The 21423-nt window shown below is 40.2% G+C and overlaps 1 protein-coding gene across 20 annotated transcripts in view; it reads right to left on the minus strand.

Moving 5' to 3' along the window:
- Positions 1-21423, minus strand: part of NRXN3 (neurexin 3) — a 979419-nt gene that overhangs the window by 623248 nt on the left and 334748 nt on the right. For 18 of the 20 annotated variants that reach the window (XR_014693677.1, XR_014693678.1, XR_014693679.1 and 15 more), the window contains exon 10: positions 19408-19434. The exons of the other annotated variants lie outside the window; for them this stretch is intronic. Coding sequence is in view for 15 of the 18 variants with exons in the window: in XM_084521433.1 (XP_084377559.1) it covers positions 19408-19434 (27 nt within the window). In the remaining 3 variants the exon portion in view is untranslated. The remainder of the gene's footprint in view (positions 1-19407; positions 19435-21423) is intronic. 20 annotated transcript variants of the gene reach the window in all.

A 21423-nucleotide genomic window follows, 5' to 3' on the forward strand; every position in this document is an offset into this window, starting at 1 on the left:
AGCATTCCTGTAACAAAGTAGTGTCCAGATCCATGAGCCAGCAGGCATAGTCATGGTGCTGTTACTAGTCTGGGTCAGAAGTGCTCGAAAAGTGGAACTGTCTGTAAAGCATGGAGACACTGGCACCTCACAACACACAGGGTTCAGCTGGAGGCTGAGCACAGGATCTCTACAGTGGCATGCCAGTCTTATGCCTACCTGTAAAAGTAAACAAAATTCTTGCTTGTTACTACTAAAGAGTGTAGGGTCCTTTAAACAACAGAAAACAGAGACTTGGGGAAAGGGCCCTGGATACCAACAGTCCTGTACCAGATCATGCTGCATCTGAGAGAGTACGCAGAACAATAATAATCCTCAATAGCTTAGCTAGTAGGATCACACACATCCTTCTGTTCACCGTGACTCCACACCACTCGTCTCTTCACGTGACTTAACATACTTCCTATGCCAACACTGAGTTCCCTGCATCAGCAGCCCAAGTTTTGTCTCCAACAGAGGCAGAGCTTGAACTTCACTGACAATCTCGGTCTAGCTCGCACCTCTCCTTAAGCAAAGAGCTGCTGAAAGCACAGAAGAAGCCAAGTGCCTGGGAGAAGGCAAAGTCCAATGAGAAGTTCTAGGCACAGATTATAAAAGCTGGTGTTTGGGTTTAGGCTAATAAACACTTGCTCCTGATGAAAATTTCTAATGATTACTGCTGCATTATTTCTGCACAATCTACCTGCTAGTTAAAACTTCCCTTTCTATAGCCTTTTCCAGGGAAAGCAATAATCCAACTTCAATCATTTAGAACAGTGTCTGTGAAACAAAATGTTTCTAAAATGACACTGTAAATTCAAGATGCTAATGCTTCTGCATTCCCATGAAACACACTGCAGCACTGGATCAGGTGAGCAGACAAGGAAAAGCAAAATCAACCTCAGCATGAAAGAGACTGAAACAAAACAAACTCAGGTCAACCACGATGAGCAAAGCTTCTTCAAGAAAAATTAATGGAAAAAAGTTCTTTTTTTTTAATGAACTTTAAAAACATTAATGGAAAAGAGTTCTTGGTTATTTAATAGATTTCAATAAGCTCCTTTCATGGCAAAAAAAAGCTCTCATTCATCAACTCTCTTGTGTCTAGCACCCTTCCTGAGAATTCCTGACAAGGCCTCATGATCATAAAATCAAACAAACAAAAATCACTTAGTTTTTTCTGGGCAACGCTTTCAAGTGGGAGCAGAAATACAGTCTTAATCCTGCTTTGAAAAACCAGGACATGTAAACTCAGCTGGCTTTTTCTGGCTGTTACCGAGTAGTTAAAAATGGCTTCTTTTTTTCCTCTACCCTTGGCATGAACAAATCAATAAAACCATAAAAAGATTAGACAGACTGAAAGGCCAAATGAATGACTGACTCACAAGATAGATAGATTTTGAAAAGACACAAAAACATGCAGAACTATTAAGGCCGATACACCAATTGATAGATGCACTCACTGTACTTGCACACGCTGCACAAAAGAGCGCTCAGCAATTGCAGCACAAAATTTCTAAAGACTGAATTTCTCCCAGGAGTCAGGAGGTAAAGAAAAATTGCTCCAATCTATACCAAAAATTACACACACACACACACGCTGTGTTTTTGAGTATGATTCCCTCTTTTATATTCCAAAGCTGCTGCCTTACCAACATGGCTTTGTATGTTCAGATCAAAGCAGCAGCTGCCAAAGCTCTGCTATTGTTTGGGGTTATTTACAGAAAGGCAGGGAACAATTATTCTCAAGGTACATGAGGGCTCCAAGACAAAAAGGTTGAGACAGAGCCGAGCAAATTTGGAAGCCAATTTGCCACGTGTTACATATTATACACACAGATCAGAAGTGCAAGTCTTCATTCTCTTTTCTAACTTGAGACTTATTAACTTTAAAAAAAAAAAAAAAAAAAAAAAAAAAAAGGTGTTTTGTTCTCACGACCAAATCACCCTCCACTCTCATATACCTCTGATACTTCCCAAGTCTTTTCAAGATCCAGTGAAAAACTGATTGCTCTCCACTTTTAGATATTTAAAATTGACCTCCTCAAAACTACAGCTTCTTTATTTTTAGACCTTCCTCCTTCACTTCTTATTTAAGACTGGCTTCTTTTCAATCTTCTTCTGTCTTCTCACACATAAATTATTCTCTTCTGATATAAGATATTTTTCCTCTGCACTGCCTCCATGCCTCTTCTACCTAGCTAAGATGCCCATGTCTTTTCAAACCTCATCAAAGAACAAATTTAATTCCTTTATACAGGAGGCACCTTACGATTTTTTCCCTGATAAGAGCTGACTTTGTTCTCCTGATTCAAATTCCAAAGTAATATTGCTTTTTTGTCCCAGGAAGAAAAGCAGGATCAGATTCCCATTACATGGGTGGCATTAGGCACTATACACTCACACGTCTGTACGTGTAATGAAATGCCAGCAATGAGAAATAGTTAAAACCTGTGAAATTTGGAGTGTACATACAGAATCATGTGCTCATTCATGTGCAACACACCATAATACAAATAACAGGAAGAATACACTTCAGTGCCATCTAAAATTCCAGGGTGGGAACCTCAACAAAGCCGTAAGGTTTAAAATTAATGGCATTTCACTGACCTCATGCTGCTTGCCGAGGAAAACAAGAAGCACAGGTCTAGATGTTTCACTGAGTGTGAAGAAGAAAGCCACCTGAAATGGCAGTCACAGCTCAAGTAACATTTCCCACTGTGTAGACCAAAGGGAAACTACACAGATATAAAACTCAGCAGACCCTTTCACAGGGTAAGCAGATCATACTGTAGAATCCACTGCTGCTAGGGCATAATTAGCATCTCCACTTGGCTTTTATTTATAGATCTTATACAAGCAAATTTTAGCTTGTCATACTATATATTGCTAAGTATTTCTTCTTGCAGCAAGTAGTCCCACTGAAACTCTTCCAACCATAATTCAGTCTCCCTTTTCCTCAAGTAATGTTCAAAACCGGGGTCAGAATGCTAACACACCCAAGAAACACCCCACATCTATTTACATTGATTTTGTTCTGTCACATATTGCCTACTTTCCCAAAAGTAAGGACAGCATTATATAAAAGGAACATAGTAAAATAAGTATGAATGCCATGAAAATGTGCTGAGTGTTACTGACACATCCAAGAAAGCAAACTTCAGCTTTTGCAGACTCAAACAGCTTAAATTAAGTATTACTTCAGCATCAGGAAGAAAAAAAAAAAAAAAAAAAAAACAAAAACAAAAAACACCTCAGTGCTGAAAAGATACAACAGAGCAGGATCAGAGCTTGCCATGTACATAAGGAAGCTAACTCATTCTGACATGTAATAATGAAAGAAGCAAAACATACAGGGACAATATCACAAACCAAGTAACCTGTTACACAGTCTGCAGATTTTTCAGTCATCCAGAACAGTGAGACATATAATCGCGTGGAAAAGCAATATCATTTATTAATGACAACCACATTATTCTGCCCTAATTATTCTGTCATTTTTATGGAAATTACTACTGAATCTGAAGTACAGTGCATAAATCCCAAGCCTATAAAACTGTACATGCTAACCATGCTTAGAGCAGTCCATTTGTTGGTGTAAGAGACTGAGCATTTGCTTCATTTTCATTTAAGAAGCAGACCCATCATTTCTCACTGTTCCTGATGACACAGTGGTGTAAGAAACACAGTTATCTTTTTCAATACAGTATTATGGAAACTATCTAGCAATGCAGGCAATTTGGAGGAGAGGAGAAGAGCAAACTGCTAATATTTTCACATATAATGGTAAGGTTTGATCATCTACGGACAGAACATTGCACAGTTACTTCATTCTTGTAAATATGTCCATTTCTTCCTGCTCATTTAAGTTCATTTTCTTTATTTCAGTTTAAGCTATCTATTCTTTTACTGTTCGGAAGTAAGGCATTTTATATTGAATTGATGGTACTGTATTTAAATAACTACATAAAAAAATACATATAACCTATGGATATTGATATCTTTCAAGAAACTAATTGCCATAGTTGTAAAAGGGAAAAAATTGCTTGCCGTGTTTCCACGGAATTGCATCAGTGGGACAATGTGGCCTTTAATATTTTGGAAATCATTGCATCTTACAGCAGTTTATTAGTGTAATGTGGTGGGTAATAAACAGAAATTCATTATTCTTTCATAAGTGCTAAATTTTTTTGCACAATACCTTTGAATTCGCAGTATCAAAGCCATTACACACAATCATGAATGCAGATCCTGAAGCCTCCTGGCAAGCAGGTGACTATCATTAGCTACACATTAATGGAAATCTGAGCTACAGGTAAAGAAATGACTTGCCCAAAGTCTTGCTACTGCTGAGTATTGTAGAGATTATTATTATCTGGAGGACCTTCTGGTGATGTCGATTTTAGAAGTCTGTCCATTACTCAATGAGAAATGTCATGGCAATGCTCATGATGATCAGCCAGGAGGTGCAGGTGGTTCTGAATTGCCCGCTGGAGGAGGCTGACTTAGCTCACAGCTCCAACCAGTACTCTAGGACAGCTCAGTCCTCTCCACTGACTGAAACACTAACTAAATTTAATCACTAGATTAAATGCAAAAGCCCATACATTCCCCCTGTGCCTTTAATACTTGTATTCGTTTGGAAAATGAAATCTTCAGTGCAGATTCTGTCCCTAAGCTGTCATGTAAAAATACATGTCTGTTTGCACATGGATACCATTCTCATCACCAAGAACCAAAACTAGGACTTCCTGTATCCAGAACAGAAGCAAAAACAGAAAAAGTAATACCCTTTGCTCTGAGGGCACCGAGAAAATGTGTTTATCAAAGCCAGGCTAGGCTAGATGCATGCTATTTCAATGTATTGGTACTTCCTTGACATTACAACAGTTATCAGGTAGTAATTGGTTTTCTGATGTGAATTGGTTCACCTACCCAAACTGCCTCATCCTTTCCTATAAGAAATACTATAGTCTCTCCTATCCATGACCATATAAGAGCTGAGCATGACAATGCTATGGAAGCAAGGCAGGACTGGGGAGTGGTATCTAGGATGCTTGATGCATTCTTTATCCATTGTGGAGATCTTAGAAGCTATAAAGAGAATTCTTAAAGCTCGCAAAAATAAGTCTGATGTACACGACCCTCAGTACCATTTCCATTTTGAGATTTTCTTCACCAAGACAGTAAAAACAGACTCAAATTTCTACACAATCTTTGAAGCCTAGGAAACGAGTTCCAGGTTTGTTTCTCCTCTGTATTTGTAGCTGTGGAAATCATATCCTTACAAATTTGTTAGTGCTTCAAATACTTTTCTTCAGAAAAAGTTCATTTTAAGATTTGGTTTTAATGCCCTTGGGATATCTCTTCTTAGATTCTCTTTTCTTCTTCCCTCAGAAATGTCTGTCCAGGTTTCACTCTAGACCTATTAAAGTTTCAGGATGTTCCTGGAAGCAAAAGACCAGGAACTATTGTCATCTAACGCAGAATTTGATGTTTTCCAGTACTGCTACAACTAACAGTGTTCTCAGTTAATGAATATTGTTCTGTCCCAAACACTCCAATTTCAATTTTAATTACAGTCTGAAAAGCAGCTAAGCATTTTGCTTTCAATCAGTATGCAGCCTGCAAATTTCCAAAAAGTGTACTGGAAATAAACTTACATGCAGAATCCTTTTACACAAGTGCAGGGTGGATCCCTCCATGTTCCAGCAGTGCAATAAGGTAACACAGTGAGTAAGAATGTGAGAATGTATAATCTTCTTCTGCACTCGTACTTCCATCTCTGCTAAAAACTGTAGAGTAGCACTGGAGCTGAATAGCTGCAACAAAGCTTCCCCTCAGTGTCAGAAGTGCTTAGATAATGGTGCTATGTAAGGGCAGGGCTGAAAGCCCATAATGTCGCTGCTACTGCTTCTGCATAAAATGACTTCACACTCTGTCCTTCAGCAATTCCATGGGGATAGCACTGCCACAACCACTGCAGTCTTCTAAGGACTAAATCATCAGCATAAATGAATACTCCAAAGATCAAAATATGCTTAAGAATTCCTAAGAAAGGATTTTTAATTTCATCCCACAGTGAAACAGAAGCAAATACCCTATCTGTGCTGTGACAAAATAAGAATGCCAAAATGAAGCAATGCATTACCTTGCCCAACTGCAGATAAAGCCAATGTTCCTCCCAAAAATGAGAGGCAGCTAAAATATTTCACTACATTCCTCTTTTAATTTACTGCAGTTCTCTCGGTCCTTCTTCTGCACTCCCAACAATATCAGGAAAAGGATGTTTGTTAAATTTCTGGCCCAATCAGAAAAAGCAAAAGCCAAAATCTCACCTGAAAACACATTTGTATTTGGTCGTTGAATATAAATATGATGCAGATCCCCAGAGATAAATGTTGGGTAAGTTAAAATGCACTTTTTTTTTGATTCAGAGCAATGTAACTGAGCCTTCTCAAACTAATTAATTTTTCAGGTCATAGCAATTAAATCCCATGGGAAAACACGATCCATTAGGTATGTTGCATTCTGCTTCGGCAAAAACTTCTGCCCACCTGCCCACATGAAGGCACAATATGCCCCAGGGGACTCACACTTGGCTCATTTACCTCACAATGGGAAAAAAATGACACAGTATATCTCTCACTTGTCATATTTTCAGTTCTGAATATTTCCCCTTAGTATTGGTCAGCAGACAAGGGCCTTAAGATTTGTTTTTTCACAAATGCTGAGCCCTCTAAAACCCTCTGAAAGTCAACGGGAGTTGACTATGCTCAATACCTCTGTGAATTACACCTAAAGCAGGAAAAAACGTCTTAACTGCCTACTGGAGTTGAGTACTAAATAACATAGTTTCAGCAATCAAGAAGGCAGAAAGCCTGCCTCAGAGTCACTGTGTGAGGCTGTGAAACAAACGGATTTCTCAGGTTTACCTTGACTCAACTCAGACAATGTCAAACAGGATTAATGATAAAGCAAAGCACAAGATCTTTCAGAGGTTTAACAGTCATTTTTATAAAATGAATATCAGATGCAATTATATTAGCTTAAAATGGACTACATCTCTATTTGCTTAATTACTCTTACTCTTTATTTCTCGTGTTTCAGCTTTTTCAATTGAGGGTTTGGGTTTAAAGTAACTTCATGTCTTCCAAGCACCACCCTCAGCTTTTAACAGCCTCTGTATTCACGTATGGCTCCTACAGCCCATTACGGTCAAGGCTGGGTTAATGTGCTTTTAAGGATTTCATCTGAAACCAAGGCATTTCAGCACTTAACCACTGTAACCCTTGCTGAATTCTTGCCTAACCAGCTCGGAGTGACTGAGTGTTGGCTAAGCAAATATCACTTATGTTTTTTCAATAGCTGGGTTTATTTAAATATTTTCCCTACTTTTCTCGCTTACCGACCTGTCAGCTGTCCCACCACCACTGTAGGCTGTTGCTATTGTGAGAGATTATGCATGCGTTCATACAAATTATTAGAAAATATGCCAGTTATATATATATTCTGTGAAGCTTCTGAAATCAGAAGTTGTTATATTTTTCTATAGATATTCCACATGATACATTTTACTAAGGATGTTTTGTACATGCTCATACAAGCATGCTTTACTTACTACTTCAAGCCTGACCTTAGCTTTATCACTGGGAATGGAGTAGTGAAGTTAAGATGGTCTGATTTGCTGCAGCTGTCCAAGACACAGTACTGTCAAGTTGCAAGCTGGCAGAGGCTGAGCAGTCCCCTCAGTCTCCTTTATTGGACTGTTCTAGCACTTAAGCCCAAAACCTTTAGTTCTGCAGCATCAGCTGTTTTCATCTGAGAGGAAGAAGAGCAAGTACAAGAAAGCAGAGCTTGCTGTTGTTGTGCTGATTAGCACTGTCCTGTGATACAATCCACACTTTGAAAAAGTTTCTTGCTGCCTATAAAGCATATTTGATATAGTAGCCCTGTGCTACAGTCAGGAATCGATTTGCATTCAAGACCTTTTCACACAGCTCTGCCCATGTTATCTCTTCCTTGTTATTACCTTCCACAGAGCACCCTGAACATACTTCTGATACTTTCACAAATGGGAAAAAGCAACACAAAACAAATACGGAGTGATTTGCTGCTGCTTTGTAGGTATATTAGGCTGCTCAGCACATAAACAGAGACCAGAAAACCTCCAGCTGCACCACGAGGTGGTGCTCAGCTCCCTCTGTAACAGGCACAGCAGCGAGTGCCAGGAGAGAAGGAAAGCTTGCTTGGGCTGCGAACCAGCACAGTCAGCCTGGGCACACAGACATTTGGGGTCACAGATGATCCTCTCTACACAGCCCTGCTGGATACAGCATTCCCTGCAAAATACAGCTGGAGAAGTCACCACACAAGTGAGGAATTGTACCAAATACTGCTCAGTGAATCTGCCAAGCTGGAAGCTTGAGATCCTACTGCAACTGGGGGAAAAAGCTTAAAGTCTAGATAAACTTCTCAGCTTTCAGGAAAACAAGCTGCATGAGAGCTATGCAAAATGAAAAATAAAATTAAAAAGAAAACTTGTGCTTTCGTATAGTTTTCACACTGTTTTTGATGCATTTTAATATTTTTGAAATAACATAAAGTGTGACCATTGAGAAATTAACAATTTTTGCTGCAACAAAAACTTGTCAATTTTATTGACATTGCTTTCAATAGCAATGACAACTTAGGAAGCAATTTACTTATAAATATTCCCCTTCATCTAGAATTGTGCTAAGCAGAAAATTTAAAATACTAAATTAGAAACTTCCTTTCTTCTTCCTTTTTTTTTTTTTTTTTTTTTTTGTATAAGAAAGCATGAAACTAAATGAGGCTAGTTTTCTGCCCACAGCAAACAAAGGGGCTGTGATATTGCTCAGACTTGTGGCATAAATATTTTGACAATCCCTAAGACTGACCATAGTCAGTATTTTCATGAGAGAGTGCAATAGCGTAATAATGTGGCAGAACATGCAGTGGTAGCAACGTAATTATGTTGTATGTGATCACTGTAGTTGTAACTACTAGTATACAGCTTGGCCAACTGCATAATGACCACCAAAAATCTCAGTTGTCTTCTACATATACACTTATTCCCTTCCTTTCTTGTATTAAAGTTAAAATATCAAATACATGAGAATTTTCCTAAATTCAGCTGAGAAACATTTACGGTTTTGCATGGAAAATAATACTGGCCCTCCTCAGGAAGCTATAGTGAAACTCCAAGAATTCATGAACAACACGGTTCTAGACAGGAGACTGCAACTTTGCTTAAATGTTTTAATACCATCAGAACATTTTTCACTAGAATGTCCCAAAGATCATAATAGCTTAGTGGAGATAGCAACATTCCTAAGTCTGAAAATAATTTGATATGAACCAAAAGCAGTACCAGCCACATCTTCTTTTCCCCATCAGTTTTAAATACTCGAATGAATAATTTCGAATGAGATTTCCCTAAAAAAAATATATATATATTATTAAAAAAACCTGCTAACAGTTACTTAATATAATATTAAACCCTTACCTGAACCTACTCTTGTGTTAATTAGCATAATTACTTTTTTTTTTTTTTTGGTAAGCTTGCCAGGCATTCTCCACATTCTCCACTTCACATTTACTAGCAAACCAAAATAGTAAGATACCCTTGGATAATTAAAACTGCAGCCACTGATTTGGCCTCCAGTTTATGATCAAGCCTGGATAATGTAAAAGCCACCATGAGGAAAAAGCTATTTTGCCACAATGAAGTGTGCACACATAACTATTTAATACAGCAGCCACTGAAGTGACACAAGTCAGAAGAGATTTAACTGTGAAAATGACTTGAGAATTTCTCTCAGGCTTTCTAATTTTTCACATTCACAAAGAAAACATCCAACATATTCCATTTTTCACTAGCTAGAAAACGCTTTATGATGATATAAAATACCTCAACCACTGTGTTTAACATCTGTGGCATCTTCACCGGGCTCCCTGTGGTATCAAGAAGTGATGTTTTATATTTCCTTTGCACAGGAGAGGCAAGAAGTCCACAACTTCTTCCCTGGGCCTGAAACCTGAAGAATCAGGTTTTTGTAAAAGGACTAGAAGATAAGCAACTAGAACGAAGATAGAGCTGCCAAAAGGTTTGCTAATGGCATGTTTTCAGAGAAGCTACAGCAATACAATTGTGCTAGAGGCACCATATACCAGTGTGCATCAGCTCCAACCCCTGGAGAAAGGTTCTTGTTCTCTGCCCCTCATTTAGTCCTGCACAAACAGTAAACATTTCTAAGGTGCTTCTTTCACAGATGAGCTGTAAGCCTACAGCTCATCTTTGCCCAGCTCTTTTCAGAGAGGACAACAGTCAAACACAGGAGCACTGAAGGATAGTTTCAAGGTAAACTTACATCTTCCTCCCCAAGCACCTATGCTCCCTGACAAATTTTCTACCAGCAGTGCCTTTCACTGGACAGTCTGGCAGTGCAAGACACAGGCAATGTGATGGGTTGTGGTAGCAGGCCAACAGCAGGCACTGCTTAAAGGGGCGTGTGGCATGGGGACTGTTAGGTGTGGAAAAGTTGGCTGCGGAGAGGCAACTTCTGTCATTAGCAATCCTCTCACTACTCTTTCACATAAACAGCATCCGGTAGTTAGGTCCCAATACAGTCATTGTTTGATTTTAAGATAGTCAACAGCTTGACATGTCTTAATCCTGGAAGCAACACATCTAGTACTGCCTACACAGCTCCCTGATATTGCCATGCACACAGCAAGTTTCCTCATACTCAGTGCCTCGAGTAGGAAAAGAAAAATCAATGGGGAAAAAAAAAAATGGCCAAATGCTTGATGCGTGGAGACCGTGGACTACGCCTTTAGTCCTCTGCTCTAATTTATGGCAGCCAAAGCATTGCCTTTTCAGGCCCTATGGCTCAATACCCACGAACTCGGAGGGCTACAGCTGCATTCTGAGTGTACTGGATCTGGCTGGGAGGGAGTTCCTTTTCTTCATAGAGGCATGTATGGTGCCAAGCTTTGTATTTGTGACCAAAAGGGCGTTGATAACACACATATCTTTGCAGTTGCTGAACAGTGTTCACACAGTGTCAAGGCCTTCTCCATTTCTCTCTCTGCCCCACCCCGGTGAGGAGGCTAGCGTGCCCAAAAGGCTGGGAGGGAATGCAGCCAGGACAGCTGACCAAGGGGATATTACATACCATGGTAACACACCATCATGCTCTGCTATAACCTTGTGGTGGTATGCCACAAGGTGCCAGGGACTGGTCACCAGTGCTCAGGGACTGTCTGGACATTGGTTGGCTGGTGGTGAAATGATTGCTTTTGCATCGCTTGTTGGTCTTTGTTTTGTGGTTTTTGTTTGTTTTTTCCATTTTTTCTTTCTCACTAACTAAATTCTCTTTGTCTCAACCCATCAGTTTTCTCCCTTTTGCTCTTCCAGTTCCCTCCCCCATCCTGCTAGGGAAGAGAGAGTGAGCGAGCGCCTGTGTGGTGCTCAGCTGCCTACCAGGGTTAACCCACAGCACTGAGCAAAATTCAAGTGATGACAGCTACTCAGAAAGGAACATAAATCAGTTTACACAAATAAAGTAGCCAAAATAAACTGAGAAGTAGAGAAGTTTTTCTATCAAAGACTTCCCGCCCCCCCCCCCCCCCCCCCCCAACAGCCTGGCTGAGACACTGCAAATACTGCAACAAGAATGAAACAAGCCTTCCTGCCTTCCCTGCGCAGACGTGACAAAGGGAGCTCCGAGTCTAACACGTGGTGGAGAAGAATAAACAGTGCTGACAAGCAACTAGTTAATGCATGCACTGTTAAAACAAAACCCAGCCACACAGGACTTCGAAACTTATCCTACCCTCAGAAGTCTTCCAAGGTTACTCCAAAAATCCCTCAGCACATCTTTCTCCCTTCAGCAAAAATACAAAATAAATAAATAAATATTTTTTTAAAAAATCTGCCCAACCACTGCCTATTTCATAATATTTCTGTTACAGCACCCAGAATCCATCCCAGTATTTTTCTGTAATTTCCAACGTTACGCAAACAGTATCTAGCTTAGTGACAAACAAAGTGATTTTTTTTTAATTTTTCGATTTTTTTTTTTTATTCTTCCCCCTATACAACAGTTCTCATTTTGAGCTGTAATCCCATTAAGGGGTCAGAGGCTACAGGAATTGAAAATTTTACGTATAAAAATGTACAACCTGAAGACAACCTCAAGAAGCAGCAATGAGTCAAGAAAAGCTGCTGTGGTGGGAACAATAACCAGTGGATTGCCATAGCTGTTTCCCAAAATCTGGTCATTGATTCCTGACTGATGATTGCAGATTTTGCAAGGTTAGTTTTCTTTCCCATTAGGTCCCACCACCACCATTAATTAAAAATAACACAGAAAGCGTTATAGCAAGCACCACTCTAAACAGTGCCACCTCTTCAAATGGATGACCTTCGAAGACCATCTGAAGACTCTCCCTGAGCACTAGAAGGGTAGCGTCAGACTACAGCCTTTCAAAGGACATGACGGTATTAGCTCCAAGATGAAGGTTGACTGCTGCTAACTAGGAGCTGGGGCTCACTGAAACCTGATAACCACAGGCTGCCTTGTATTTGTAGCCCAGATGTACAGTCTGTAAAATATTCTGGGATGCAGGGACTCTGTGATACAGCAAACGCAGCTTAGGGTTACAAAAATTAATTATGCCATAGCAAAACCTTGACCTTCATGGCACTGGCTGAATGAGGATTAAAGACACAGCAAACATCTTTCTTTCCTTACACACAGTGTTCTGCACCCAATAACACAAATCACTAGAGCCTTTTTACCAGCCACTCCTTACCCAGCATCCACTGAATCTTAAGCCTCACGGAATTGCTTTAAAATGTACTGATAAGGTAGCACCCAAAATAGCAAGCAGCACTTGTGCTGATTCATGTTTGCTTTTTTTTTTTTCCTTTTTAACTATTCAAATTCTCATTAGAAATGCTCTGTCTGGGTTGTTCTCAAGCAAAATAAATCACATATAAAAATCTCTCTTTCCCTCAGGTCCTAAAGCACAAGATTCCAGTTTCATGTCATTTTTCTCTGAATAAAAAAAAAAAATAAATATGGATTTTGGGCAACTAATTACAGAATCTATTCTATAGAACACATATTGTCTAGACTGCAGCAGAGCAGAGCAGCTTCTTACAAGCTCTTCACCTTTTGCCTCTGACCTAGCTGGAAGATGGCCATGTGGAAAACCAACTCAGGAGCACTGCTTCAGTGTGGAGGGGTACCAAGCAACTCCTGTGCCGAGAGCTGAAGTCAAGAGTTTTTTTTTTTCTTCTGGTGACTTGGAGTGGATTTGCATCAAGCAAGTTTGAGACAAAATACTTTACTTTCTAGTAGCTGTCACAGGGAAGATAAATTTGTTAGCTTATGTGACAAAGCTCATCTATGTACCCACGAAGAGAAACACCCACATCAGAGAGATGCTGGCATGAGGCGAGAACCCAAATTATACCCTGCCAGGCTAGATCCAGGCCCACCACAGGGGCCATCAGCCCATCGAAGTCCCATCTGTACAAGGCTGGAGGAGCCCAGGGGCACAACTGCAGGCAAGAACCCAAATTAAGGATGCCGAAAAGCAAACACCCTGTCCCAGCAGAACCACCAGCATGAAATGAAACTCATCACTGCAAGTCACCAGAGCAGCTCTCCAGACCACCTTTCAGATTAAGGGGGTTGGAGTCATGTTATGGGATGCAGGGGAAAGCAGTTTGAGATTTCCCAGGACTTATTACAGCATGCTTGACCAGCAATCAATGGCAGGACAAAGAAGGAGTTTAGGTGATTTGGGGAGAAACAAGAATGGGAATAGAGAGAGGGGATAAAAAGGGACGTTCAGTTGGCTGCTCAGCATGCTTGTTGGGCTGTGCTTCGCACCTCATCTGTCCTATCTGCTTATTAAATTATGTTCTAACTCTGTCCTGAGTGAGAGATCTCTATTCTGCGTGTATGAGGGTGAGTGAGGGTGCAAGTGCAGCAGCTCAAGTCAGACAACAGCTTGGAGGGCACATGCGTCCGTGGTGCCATAGAATGGAGTGACCACAGGTGTGTGTGTGTGTGACCACTAGCAAAGATCCAGCCGGACTAGTTGGGGAATAGGTGACAGCAGCAGCACCAGACCAGACCGGCACCCTGAGTCTGAGACTTCCCAAAGCTGAGAAAATGCCCGGCTAAGCTGTACAAATGCAACAAATGCCAGGCTTGCTTTCACCACTACAATATGACATACTAATGGCTTGTCACTTTTCAGGCTGTATGAGCATTCATTTCTTCCTGATTACGTTTAAATGACATTAGTAGATACTGGAGTCACAAATACGATGTGTCTGTTTAATCACACCTCTTCACTTTCCAAATAATGTTTTCACATTAGAGTACTATTAAGCTTTTATTAAAATGACAGCAACATCCCTAAGAATCAGAGAAGTGCACTTGTTTTTATAACATTTTGATTAGATTAGAGTTAGCATGGCTTCCTATTCACTTAAGAGGATATGGAAAAAAGAAAACTTAAAATCTCTCCCAGAGTTACATATCATAGGTTCATATTTGCTGTTGTTACATAAGCACTTAAATGAAACACTAACACTGCACTGAATGAAGACGCTAAGTACAGTAAGCATGGCAACTGAAAAGGAACAACCAATCTCATATTCCAGCTGTCTTCTTTCACTCTCTTCCATTTTTGCTTTTAGCAACAGGTAAGAAAAGAGGATCAGGATTTTCTGAGGCTTCACAAGGCACATGAAAATAGGTAACGGCTTGTATGGCATGCTTTACTGAGAAGAAGAGGCCTCATTATGAAATAACAAGCAATAAGATAGAAGTATTCACTGCCCCGAAGGCGGTGAAAGTGACCTTCGGAAGATCAAACCTCCCATAAGCATAGTGTCAAACTATATGACTGTGACTAATGCCATGCCACATAAATGGTTTGGGAAAAGGAGAGGGAACTCAACCAAGAAAAAGAACACAAACATTATCCTAGAAACAACACAAACTGAAGACACTTTACAAGACACTGAATCTGCAGCACACACAGCCCTGTCCTCCATGCTTATTATTTAGTAGATTGCTGAAAACTATCCCCTTTGGACTGATAAGAAGCAGGTGGGTCATCACTGAAAAGATAATAAAGCAAGTTAAGGATATTTTCAGAAAGCTGAAAAAAAATCAGAGCACCAGCCAGTATGACACAAATTATAAAACTATCACAACAACCTCAACTTTCTTTAAGGTGAGCTATATATTTCAAGAACAGGATGTGGGTCAAAGAGCTACGTTCTTTGGTAAGCTCTATTAAAAAAAAAAAAAAAAAAAAAAAAAAAAAAAAAAAAGTATGTATGCAAAAATGTAAGGGCATTTAGTCTATGCATATTTTCCCCATAAATCCAGCAAACAATATGTTGCTATCCATTATGTCTGCTTTATGTTGAAGAATCATTCAGTGCATCTCCACATTCTATTTCAGGCCCCTGATACTACTTTTGGTTGTGCTGATTTGACACTAAGAGGAAAATAGAGTTACTACTTAGTCAAATCTGTGTAAGCAACAGCACTGCTGGGTCCATCTAAATTCAAGCTCTGTCAGCATGCAGAAACAGATGAGATCAGTTTATGTAACTACAGGAGTGAGGCATGGGGATGAAAAGAGTATAAAATACTCCTGTTGTAGGACATGATGTCAGTCTTCCATTCCAGAACTGTGGGATATGACTGATGAAAACTAAAGACGGTAAGAAGAAATGATGCGAGGGAAAACAGTATTTTACAACAGAAACATGGCATCCCGAAGATATGCAAACAAAAACCTCTCACTCTATCCAATGAAAGCTAAGAGCAAGTGTATCGAAAACTAAATGCTTACCTCTGACAATGCACTGGACTCCTCTCGGATAGCATGAGCTTCAGTGCTTGCTGTGATCTTGCTGCTAGGCTCTTTAACCTAACACATTCCATGAGATCCCCAAAGTACAGCTCTGTTTACCTTTAAAACCATGAACCAGGTCCTTACATTCAGTTAGCAGTGGTGACTGCTTGACCTGAAACTCTTCAGCCGACTGGGAATTCCATTTGTCAAGTTAATTTAAAACATTTCTACTGACTTTGACAGACCCTGGCAGACCCATCTGCATATTGATAACTCCCTCTGCACAAGTAAATGTCTTGTGCCTGCAAGAATAGCTACAATGTTATTTGGTTTGTTCTTGCCTAACCGTATTTTATTCATGTAAGGGTATATAGTTTTCCATCAATCAGTTCCCAGCAGGTTTTCTTCTAGAAAGCAGGACAGATGACCTGAGTCATTGTAACAGGCAGCAACAAAACAAGGTGTTGGAGGGACTAGGAGAGGTGTTCTTCATTTTAAGCAAAGCATCATAAAAAAATAAATTAGGAAAATCCAAAGTTTCTTTTTAATAAATAAATATCAACCTTCAAAGGAAGACTGTATTTAAAAATGCAGCAACCTCAACAATTAAAAACGCATGGAAGCAAAATGATTCAAGATGTTTTGACACTTATGGGAAAACTAACAAAAACACTCTGGGTTCTTCCCACTGATCTGACCATAGGATTCTGTTTGTCTTTGTTTTTTTTTTGTTTGTTTGTTTTTGTTTGTTTGTTTTTTTAAATATTTCTTCCAGTTACTGCTAGATTTTATCTTGTATGACAACCACACCTTGCTACTAAAGCTGATTTCCCACCTGAAAAGTCTTCCACAGATGAACCTCTAGTAGTCATCTGTCATCAGAAGTTGAAGATGATGACAACACCACCAGATGACACCAAAGAAACTGGTAGGGATGCTTAGATGACACACATCAACAAGAAGTATGGTGCAAGCATCTACATAGAGTTGTGGGTGGCTAAGCATCAAAAACATATGAACTGTTTGGAAACAGAAGATCCTATTTTTATGCAAATGCCCTCTGCTACTGCTGGGTGAAAACTGACAATCTCATCAGAGATTCAAGACAGTTTTCCTGATTGCCAGCTCTACCTTGAAATACAGTGTTCAAACTGAGATGAGCAAAAGGAATTCAACAAGAGCTGCCACGTTTGAGTCACACAGGCCTAATCCCACACAGCCCTGCAATGGGGCAGGAGGAGGAAGCAGTTCTCAAAGCTGTGAACTCACAATTAAGCTCCTGCAGCACTTCAGGGCTCACAACTGGAATAATTACACATCAGTCCATGCTTTGGCTTCTTTCTCTGAATGCAGACTCCTAGGGACCACCTCCCAAGACCAAGAAACTAATTGCTTCCACTTTCCTGAAAAGCAGGATCTGAATCTGGCAGTGACCAGGAAGAAAGCTGATCTGTTACTAGGGGGGGAACACATGACACAGACACAACTGTCTGCTGCCTAACAATACAGACATAATCTTAGTCCAAAACCACAGCACATATGTTAAGAAACTGCTTTGCAACAATGTTCTCTTGCTCTCTCAGTGCTACTAACAACTGTTTCTGTAATGTGTTGCTCCACTTTCACTTGAAAGCTCTGTTTTTAGGGTTGCAACACACTTCTTTCAATTTTCCTGCTAGCTTGGATGGGGCTCTTTGGTAAATAAAAAGACCACAGCCTCTAGAAAACATGTAGACTCATAGAATCATCGAGGTTGGAGAAGACCTTCAAGACCAAGTCCAACCATCAACCTGACCTACCAAATGTCATCATTAAATCTCATCCCTTAGCGCCACATCCACACATCTCCTAAATACTTCCAGGGATGAGGACCCCACCACTTCCCTGGCCAGCTTTTTTCATGCTTCACTGCCCTGCCCAAGAAGAAATTCTTCCTAATATCCAAGCAAAACCTCCCCTGGCACAAACTGAGACTGTTTCCTTGCATCCTATCACTTGTTACCTGAGAAAAAAAGACTTGACACCCACCTCACTACTACCTTCTTTCAGGTAGGTGTAGAAAGGGATGCAATGTCCCCTCAACCTCCTCTTCTCCTGACTAAACAGCCCCACTTCCCTCACTCACTCCTCATAAATCCTGTTTTCTAGTCCCTTCACTAATTTTTTTGCTCTTCTCTGCACGTGCTCGAGCAACTCAATATCTTTCTTATACTGAGGGAACCAAAACTGAACACGGTGTTTGAGAGGTAGTCTCATCAGTGTTGCATACAAAGCAAAAATCCTTTCCCTAGCCGTGCTGGCCATGCTGTTTCAGATGCAGGCCTTCTTCACCACCTGGGCACACGGCTGTTCAGCCAGCTGTCAGGAACACTCCTGTTCAGCCAGCTGTCGACCAGCACCTCCAGGTCCTTTTCTTCTGGGCAGCTTTCTAGCCACTCTTCCCCAAGCCAACACCATTCATGGACCAACCTCGCCTCTTAATTCATTATAGCACTTCCAAATTCATGTTCAGTCTTCCATAAATCATCTAACACCCAGGATCTGTCAGTGCAGCAAGGAATCTGGTTTCAAGTAAGACACACCACCATACTTGAGATCTAAACAGCTCCGTTCTTTGGGAACAGTGTTTCAGTTTTAAGCCTACAGCAACTTCAAACAGCTCTTTGAAGTAAACAGAAAAGATCGTTTCCTCAATCACAGACTAAAATTGGATATGGTCTTTTAATATTATTTTTCATGCAAGGGTATACAGTTTTCCATCAGCCAGCATCTTTCTACAGCAACCTTCCCTACCTTATAACAGACTGAAAGGGATCTTTAATGAACCAAGGATTCATGTGGACTTTATTGTGTAAATCTAAGAAAGTTAAATGCTAAATAAAAGGCTCTCATATAACTCTGATAATATACTCAAAAACTAAGATCTAATTGTATTTCTTCTATACTCCCTCCCCCCCAAAATGACTTTGAATAAATATCAGATTAAGTTGTCACCATTCTGAAACAAAGTGAAAAATTAAGATTTGTTTTTTTGTGTGTTTAAATATGCATGCTTTTTTTTTTTTTTTTTTTTTTTTTTTTTTTTGTAGTGGAGAAGTGCATACAGTACCTGTTGTTATTCTTATGTGGCTCTTTAAAAGTTTTCATAAAGACAACAGGTTACCAGTGAAATACAATATCAGCTCATCAGGTTCCTCAGGTGTTCTTCTGCAAAGCTATGAAATAACAGTTTATCTCCTCCTTGGAGAAACCTAACACAAAATTTTCACATACAATCACCTTAAGGTCTTTCCTCCTCCCCCCAGCTTCATATCCCACCCAGCCCTTCAATTTCAGAGGATTTTTTAAAAAAAGAAACAAGAAAAATAAAATCAAAGAAAAAACAGCTTATAAAACAGCAAAGAAAATAAAGTTATTTTAATATATATAGAAAGAGAACAAAATGAAACTTGAGGGAAAACTTACTGGCGTTACAGTTTATCCTGATACAGTCTAGATGGGGAAAAATAAATGAAAGATGAAATTGCATCCTTCAAGGTAACAGCTGCAGACATCCAAAAACAATCAGTCCACCCTTCCGGGGACAGACACACGCAAAGAGATGTGGCCATTTTATATTTATATACAGACTGTACAAGTTCAGGAGTGGGTGTATATGTACAGTATATTCTACGTAAATATCTGTTACATAAATATATATATACACACACAGATATATATACACATATGTATAGAGAGATATACCAATGTACATATATATCCACGTGTTGATACAGAAAGCTATTTCCTTTTTATAGAAGCCTATGCATCTAAGAGTATCTTCTACTCCAGAACACGAACTGATGTGAATTACAAGAAAAAATTGTCAAATCAAGGCACAAAAAGATCTCCCTTGAAATGCAAGTCATACGCCACTGTAATTTCTCTTTTTAAAAACCTTTAGCAATTTCTCTGAGAAGCTTGAAATTTCAAGTCAACCTCTACACTTGGTTTCTTTTCAATTAATTCGTATTGTTACTGCATAAATACACCATCTGTCCAACACAGAATACCTGTAAAATCAGCCTATGAGGTTTGTTGGTGCAATATTTAACCCTTTCCAGCTCTCCCAAAGACAGACCCTCAACTCATTTCCCCTCGTGCCAGCCCAAAACAATTTTTAGTATGTGCACGGGCACATTTGACACTGTCCATTCAGGCGAGGAAGGGGTTAGTATACTGCCCGGTTGTGTCCTGTCATAAAATGGCCACTTGCAAACAGCTAACCGCACGAACGCCCAGCCCAGATTTCAGCTAGTTCTGGAGGTTGGGAATACTTTTTTGTTTTTTTTTGTTTGCTTTGCAGGGACTACAGGAATTTCTTTCAAAGGTCCCCAGCCCCGCCAGTTCCTCCAAGCCCAGTTTCGCCTTGCTGTCCGAACACTAAGACTGAACGGGGTGCTCCTAACGTTCGGGGAGAAGATGAAATGGGCAGCGAAGTGGCAGGTCTGGGAACCTTTGCTGGCCCTGCTTCATTCAGAGTTGACGGACAAGGGAGGGAGGAGAAGGGGCAGATGGAAATTAAAATAGAGAGATGGCTGTGGAGTCTAATAAATAGGAACTGAGGAACTGCCCAAAAAAATGAGGTTGAGGTAGAGCAGTGCGAGCTAGAGGGCTTCTGAGCACTGCTTCTCTACTTTAACGCACTCGTACCCAGCTTATCTCAGGATATGACCCATAAGAAGATTTTACACTTATAAATGCCTTCTTACAGCTCTGTGAATATCTGTTGCTGTGGTGTCCGGTGTGGGTTAATGCTATCATGTCAGTGCTATTACATATTTTGGGTTATGCTGACCCTCTCTTAGGAAACCAAGGCCAGGAATAATAGCACCATGCTACCGGACACACTTGTCTGGACACTCTGCCAGGTAACTAAGGCTTTGACCAGCAGAGATGGTCATATTTATTACAGAAATATGGCCCAACAGCAAAGATTACACAAAATGGCAGAGAAACAGAAAGAAGTTTGCTGCTTAATTGGACTAATTTTGTATTTATTCAGGCAGATGTAGGAAAATTATTTCAGCAGCTGCAACTAAATGTTACTCTTAAAAATAAAAGGGGAAGAAAGGGGAAGAGTCTACAGATAAAAAGTCATAATGGGTAGGGGTATACCAATTGGGAGCAGCATGGCCAGAGAGAGCCTGTTTTCAAGCAGAACTTCTCTTGAGAAAATCTGGGTTTGGTTTTGTGCGATTAGGTTTGTCATGTGTCGTCAACCGCAACAGAAAAGTGGGAGCAAACAGCCCTGGAGCAATTGGTACGATCACCATACAGTGGTGGCTATATCCCTTACAGGAGTTGGGTGGGGTAAGGGGAGCTCTTGAGTACCAGCTACCTGTGGAGCCAGCTACCGTTGCCTCTACAGCCTGAAAGAGAGCGAGAGAGACTCCAGAGTCTCACTGCAAGCAGGTGAGATCAAGGGAGCTGATACAGCTA

This window comes from Aythya ferina (genome assembly GCF_964211825.1).
Source record: "Aythya ferina genome assembly, chromosome: 5".
NCBI lineage: Eukaryota > Metazoa > Chordata > Aves > Anseriformes > Anatidae > Aythya > Aythya ferina.